At 43.6% G+C, this 7327-nt stretch overlaps 1 protein-coding gene across 1 annotated transcript in view; it reads left to right on the forward strand.

Annotated features, from left to right (window-relative positions):
* Positions 1-1055, forward strand: part of PARP11 (poly(ADP-ribose) polymerase family member 11) — a 45548-nt gene extending 44493 nt beyond the window's left edge. Inside the window, exon 8 of the mRNA XM_036251712.1 lies at positions 585-1055. Within this exon, the coding sequence (XP_036107605.1) occupies positions 585-901 (317 nt within the window). The 3' untranslated portion in view covers positions 902-1055. The remainder of the gene's footprint in view (positions 1-584) is intronic.
* The last annotated feature ends 6272 nt before the right edge of the window (positions 1056-7327 follow it).

The following is a 7327-nucleotide window of genomic DNA, read 5'->3' on the forward strand; positions in this document are numbered from 1 at the left end:
CTGGGACACAGAGTTCTATTATTTCCAGAAATATTCTTGAATTGTTACTCTGTATCATGGAAATGTGGTTTCTTGGGCTTTGAAATCATCTCTGTGGATCAGTAGTTTTCATTGTGCTCTCCAGAGCTTCAGTGGATGCTGTAGTGGGGGGAGGGGAGGAAGGAAATAGAAATGGGAGGTAGGTTCAAGCGATTAAAACTCAGGTTCTGCCACACTTTTAATCACAGAAAGAGTTGCCATCTTACATATTACATTTCTTTGTAAGCTTTCTTTTGAAAACAGAAGAAATGTTTTGAAAATGGCAGCTACATTTTGGGGTGGGTAGGATGGTGTTGGTGGTGGGGCCAAACCGGTCTGCACTAACAAACCCATCCCTGTGGCTCTGAGTCACCCAGCTGCCCATACAGATGCCTGTCTGTTCTTTTCTAAAGATCTACATAGGAGGACATTCCACATCTGTTTTTGTTATACAATTCCATGTGTCTGTTCCCTAACAATTAGAATGTTTTTGCTTGTGCTTCATGTATTCTTCAGAGTAATCTTTAATCTTGGCTTTTTCTGTTTCTTTTCTTGTTTTGTTTAAGGAACCTATTTTGCTAGAGATGCTGCTTACTCCAGTCGCTTCTGCAAAGATGACATAAAACATGGAAACACATTCCAAATTCATGGTGTAAGCTTGCAACAGCGGCACTTATGTAGAACATATAAATCTATGTTTCTTGCTCGAGTGCTGATTGGAGATTATATAAACGGAGACTCCAAATACATGCGACCTCCTTCCAAAGACGGTAGCTATGTGAATTTATATGACAGCTGTGTGGACGACACCTGGAACCCAAAGATCTTTGTGGTGTTTGATGCCAACCAGATCTATCCTGAGTACTTAATAGACTTCCACTGATTTGACTTAACAGATCTCAGAGGTCAAGGAAGTGTATTCTTTTTGCAAGAAGATTTGCTCTTCTGTCATCTAGCCACCAATGTTAATAATCTGACACTTTTGAAACATATATATATAAAAAAAAGTGGCCTCCATAAAAAAGGACATACTGACTTTAAGGTTGGTTTTTTGTTGTTTTGTTTCTGCTTGTCATTCGGTCTTGTTTGTTAAAGGTGGACACCATTGCCCTTTTAACACCTCACGTGAAAGAACCACGCAAAGACGAATCAGCTGCGTCTCAGTTAACATGGTCATTTAGAGTTTCTAAAGTGTGTGTGTGTTATCAGATGAATGTATTCCGTTCAGATGGACTTATTCATATATATGTTCAGAAAATGAAAATACAGACATAAACTTGTTCCTTCAGAGGAACTGATCCTTTGTAAATTGAATTCTGATACTACTGTCCACCAAACAACATGTTACTTTGTTGATCTTCTGAAGGGGGGATTTGAAACCTTGAAGCAGTCTGAGTACCTTAGGCCAAATCAGAAATAAGAAAGTTACTTTCAGTGTTGCCAAATAAGCCTGGAGGAGAAAATCAAGGTAGAAGTGCCCAGCCTCTGACTGCCTGGGACCTCAGGCTGCGGTCCCAGACTTGTTCCCGTCGCTCTCCTGTCCCCTGCCTCTGACTTGACCAGATGTAATTAGCCCACTGTTCATCCATCAAGGCTCTGGAATTTTTGTACCAAGACTTGCTGCACAAGGTGTTTATTGAAGCTTTAAAGCGACAGTTTTATTTATTATTCAGAACACTTATTTTCCCTCTGTTTTGAGGTCCCTACAATGATCACTTCTCAGATATTTTTATCTGCTTCCCCACCATCACCACCACCCACAGATATTCAATAGTGATTTATAAAACTCACACTTCTGAGGACTATCTCCCTACTTTGAATCACTGCAGAAAGCACTGGATGCATGGGACAAAGCTGGTTTATTCCTTTGAGTAGCAGCTGACAGCCGGTGGCCGACTCCCTTAAAAAGTTAGACAAAATTCATAATCATGCTTAATGGAAGTTTGTTTACCTTTTCCATCTGTTTTGCTGCCTGATTCTAAGGAGGGTAAGTCATGTCACAACAGCTTCCCGCCCCTAACGTGTTCTGGCAGACGCTGGGCAGCCTGGCAGAGATGGGGATGTGCAGGTATCAGATGGGGATTGGCTATACAATTGCTAAGAGCTTTTCCAACCTTGATTTTCAATTATTCTACCTGGGGGGTGGGGGTGGGGACACTTGTATCAAGCCTTTCCCAGAAAACTTTTTTCCAATTCAGTCTAATATTCATCCATTATCCTCACCCAGTTTTGGCTAAGAGGTAGTCAACATAATTGCACTTCTCAAAAAAAAAAATCCAGAGAATATCCGTGTCTGTGTTGTTCAGTTCAGTCATTTGAATTGGGAAGGCATCTAGGAAAAATAAAAATAAAGAGTACGGAGCAAGATTAGGTCTGGTAATTCTTCGCCTGCCATGTATCCCCACATGTTTATCACAGCCCCGAACACTCGTGATTGTGCGGTCGGAAGTAAGCAGTCCAGGAAATTTCACGTGTAATCCTCTGAAACCAAGGGGCAGCAGAGATTTCCTGGCTCAGACGTGCAGACTGCCAGCCAGTTTGGGTGACGCGCCGCGACTGTTCCGAAAGAACACGTGGGGAAGCGCAGAGTCCTCGTGGAGGCGCTAGAGAGAGCCCCGCTGCCCTGCGAGGGTGGCCCGTTGCTCGGCATGGTCACAGAACTGCGTGGGAGACAGTAGGAATCTGGATTTTGAAAATCTTTCTGTGCTATTTATTTGTTTTCACATACCCAAAATGTTTCAATAGTCTCCAACATGGCTGTCTTTTTTCTGATTTAATGCTATTGCCCGTCCCATCACTGGTCTGGATTAACTGTTGTGGTGTTTGGGGTTATTTTTCTTTTAGACATGTGCAGATCTTATCTCAGGGTGACTAAGAGCCCAGAGCTGAGATTCAGAGGCAATCCGTTTGAACCCTGAATGTAATTAGCTGGCTCCTCTGTAGTGTGTGGAGTGTACTGCAAGAGACATTGTAAGAAAGAACTGTTTGAGAATCTACTGTCAGCTCCCCTTTTATAAGGAAGAGCCAATTTAGATCATTTGTTTAATGTGATAGCATTGAGTTCATTGATACTGAAATTCAGTTTCTTTGTTTTGATCAGTAGATTGAGTTGAGAATCATAACATCAGTATGTCAAACATACAGGACTGGACACATCCGTTTGCCATCTTTTTCTCTTGTCATCACCTAGCATGGGTGGGAGAGTGAAGAGAAGCCACTCTAGGTTAAAGAAGAAATGATTTTAAATATTCGACATTGAAAAAATGGATGGTATCAGCCTCAAGGTACAAAGAAATGTTTGTAAGAAAGTTTCATAAATCTTGCGGTAGAGATCAGGAAGGTTTTGTATTAGGGCAACTTTCACTTCTAGACTTCGGTGAGGATAAGAATTTGGAGCCATTTTCGATATGTGGAAATACTGTGTTTACATGTGTTGATTAAAGCTTTCCATTGCAGGTCTTGGTGGTCTGTGTACGCCATATATTGTTTCTGTGTCTCATCTCCACCTTGTGGCATTTAAACCTCAGTTTCCAGTTCCAATTTAATGGGCTCTTAAGGAGTTTATTGCTTGTAACTCTATGTAACCCACTTGCAGATGGGGAATGTCTCTTGTTCTCAGTTTGCATTACCCTGAACAACAGCTGACCAGATAACCTGTGAGGAAACTTACTTCCTCTGTGCCACTGAAAATTCCAAAGCAGATCAAGTCCTAATGCCTGTGGCCGTCCTTACCTGTCAGTGCACCCCCTTGGCTCGGAGGAGCCCTTCTGGAGGTGGACATGCTTCTTGCTGTCAATCCTGCCTCCAACCGGCCCCTCCCTTTATGGCCACAGTAATTCCTTCTGAAGTGAGTCGGGCATTTCATTTCTTCTTTAACGTCTATTGGCAAAAAGGAAGATATCAACAGATATCTTAATTTTAGAGCTGAGAGAAATGAGAGACAGAATGACCAAGGCTTACCTGTGGAAACAAATCAAGTTTTACTTGTACTGAAATCATATCCCACTCTGTGTATATGTTGGACTATTCTTAAGGTTCATTGTGACGAAAATTCAACTGAGCTTTGATTGATGATGTAGAAATGTGGCATTTTTACAAGTGTTGTTGCTAGGCCGTCAGGTGCTTGAGGTCACCTCCCAGGTCGCAGGGATGACACTGGAGATAGTCTCACAGTGGTCCCCACTGTGCTTTAGTCCCAGGTCGTCTTCTCTTCATGGGGAAGGATGTTTATTTTTCAGTAAACATTTTATTGTGTTTGAAACGGAGACAGTCCATTTCTAGATGAGAAGTTATAGGGGTCATTCTTGTAAAAGAGAAAATTAGAAAGGAATCAAAATGAGCAGGGAAAGCAAAAACAAATGCCTTGTCAAAAACTATGTTGGTTAGAAACTTTAGCAAAGTGATTTTACTAATTTTTAGCCCTTTGTACTGATCTGCAGGAAGAGGTTTGCTGCCTCACTTCCTCTGAATGATTTTATGATGTTGCTTGGGGCAACAGTGATGGAAGAAATGAACATTTCAAAGAAATAAGAAGTACACGATTATTTGGGGACTTCCTGGTTGGTGTGAGTAAGGAGAGGTGAGCCCTAAATATTCAGCAAAGACATTCGGAGTTCATCCATTACCTTCACTTTGTCTCAGATGCAGTTTACTGCTCAGGTTTTCAAAGACTCCAGGCTGGAAGGTGCTCTGGTAGTTCATGCGGCCTTTCTTTGCCCCGCCCTTTCCTGTACTCAACTGTACTTCATCATCCCAGGTAAACAAGATGTCTTGTTTGTCCTGGCTGCTGTGGCTCACTTGGTTGGGCGTCTTCCTGTGCACCAAATGGTTGCCAGTTCGATTCCCAGTCAGGGCACGTGCTGGGGTTGTGGGCTTGAGTCCTGGGAGGGGGCGTGCAGGAGGCAGCTGACTGATGTTCGGTTCTCACCCGGACAGTAACTTCTTTGCTATCATGGATCTAAGTATCGTGCTGTAAGGTGATGTAATCCATTTCCTCAGCTCTAATTGCTTGGCATTCATTCTTCAGCACTGCAGGCTAAGAACTTGGCTTCTGTTTGAACTTTCTCATTGTGTGGCTGTGTATCTAAGAATTTATCATCAGTCTCATTCATTTTTTAGTGGCTTCTCATGAGATTGGAACTTAGGGTTATGCCAAAGACATTTATGTTTTCTGCAACTAAAAAGCCTTACTGTACCCTCTAAGGGAGAGGTTACACAATAAGCTGATTCTGACTCTGGTTCATGCTAACTTCACTTTGATAAGCCCATTTAGGAGAGCCACAATCCAGACTTTAATTCAAATTATTTTTGCAATATTAATTATAAATTCAGATTGTATTTCTTGTGTTTTCCTGTGCCACTTTAGAAAATACCCTTTCCTGAAGGGCTCATTATGGTTTAATGTCTTCTACATAACATGCAGTAGCTGCACGCGTTGTAAGTCCAGGTTTGGTTAACATTCTTGGAGAATCAGTATTGGAACCCATTTCCTCTTTTTTATTCCTTTAAGAAGATCAGGGACCATCTTGGGAGCTGCTGAATCTGAGTTTTATTTCTGGCTCTGCTGTTTGATTCATTGTGACCTTAGATAATTCACCAGGGGAGTAAGGTTCACTTTTCAGAAGGTGAAATTTATGAAGGACTGATCGAACTCTTGTTAAAAGAAAAATACCTGATAGAGTATGGCTCGGTTTCTCTAGGCAGCATCTGGCCTGCCTGAGGACAGGCTTTGAGTTTGGGTCAAGAAATACAGTAGAGCAGGCACCATGATGCATTAGGAAGCGAGAGTTTGGAATAGGAAGGGAAAGAAATTGACCTGGTTCCCCCCAAATCTTTACCACCGTTGGTCCCCCTTCCCCTTCAAGTTCACAGCTCTGAGTTTCTGCCATGTGCCGAGGCTGTGAACAAGGCTGACCTGCCTAGCCCTCATGGAGCTTAAAGCCCAGCAGTGAGGGGCACACCCTGGGCTGTCGGAGAACAGCAGGCTCACCAAAGGGGAAGCGAGCCGATGACTGCCCTAGGGAGTCCTCGAAGGCCTCCCTTGGAAGTGGCGTGGATGTGGAGACCTGAAAGATGAGTGAAGGTGAAGGATTGATTTTTGTCCCCCTGGCCACACCCAACTTCTGCCACTCAGGTTTAGATGTGGGGTGGAGGCAGATTGGAACACTTTCCATCACTAAAATTAAGGTGACAGAATCAGAGCCACTTAAAGAACCAAAAGTGTTACTCCTGCACCTGGCCCTGGGGGTCAGCCTTCAGGGAACCAGGACCAGCGCTAAAGGGTGTGTGGAGAGAGGAGCATGGATTATGTGGAGTTTTAGACAAGTCACTGAGAAAGTCAAGACGCTTGTTATGTAGAGATAGATCTTCGTTACCCCTGTGGCTTTGCTCAGGCCTTGCTGGCTGCCCTCAGAACACATACTCACATACCTCTTACGCCTTCAGAGTGCTGTTTAGCAGAAGCATGGGCTCAGAGTCAGATGACCAAGTGGAATCCCGGCACCACCACTTACCAGTTGTTTGAACGCGAAGAGGCTGCTCTCTGTGCTTTCCTCAATGTAAACAGGGATAATGATCATACCTACCTACCTCGTGTGATGAGATAATGCCTGTAAAAGACACAGGAAGCCCCAGGAAATGTCTGCAGCGTGAACAAGCCAGACCCCTCTCAGGAAGCGTTCTGGACGAATACGGCTCTCAGAGCTGGGCCTCCAGCGGGATCCCCTGCGCAGCACTACAGAGCATGCTGTTTTCCCTTGGCGTCGACTTGGTCAGTGCCCGTAGTTAAAGACACTAGAAGCAGCCCTGTAGTTAAACAAGCTGAGTATTAGGGAGGGAGGGAGAGCACAGACCACGGGGAACCATGGAGTATACCTTAGTAAGAGGGTGTTAGAAAGAACTAACGGATTTGGGTTTTGGTTGGGTGATTGGGGGAGCATCTAAGGAAGTGGGGTTTTGCCTTAGATTGGCTGCTGTCAGAAAGCCAGGCGAGTCTGACTGGGTATCTCAGTCTTATCTGTGGGAAGAAGGACTGTCATTTTAAAGAGGCAGCAGCCACTCGTTTTGGCTAAGAACTGGGTATTCTGCAGGTGGCACATTGAGCTTATTTTTGTCTGTGCTTAGACAAAATGATGAAATGACCTTGTTTTGTCTCATTTTATCGTAGCCTCCAAGTAGCTTTGCCTGAGGTTGGTATTCTGAGAGTTTATGTTCAATAGGAGGATAACATGACTTTGGTCTGTGTGCCAGCCCAGCTTCTAAATGTCAGGGGCTGCTTTATTTTTCTTTCTTGCTAAGTAACTGTTTTATT

Source organism: Molossus molossus, unplaced genomic scaffold (assembly GCF_014108415.1).
Source record: "Molossus molossus isolate mMolMol1 unplaced genomic scaffold, mMolMol1.p scaffold_m16_p_10, whole genome shotgun sequence".
Lineage (NCBI taxonomy): Eukaryota > Metazoa > Chordata > Mammalia > Chiroptera > Molossidae > Molossus > Molossus molossus.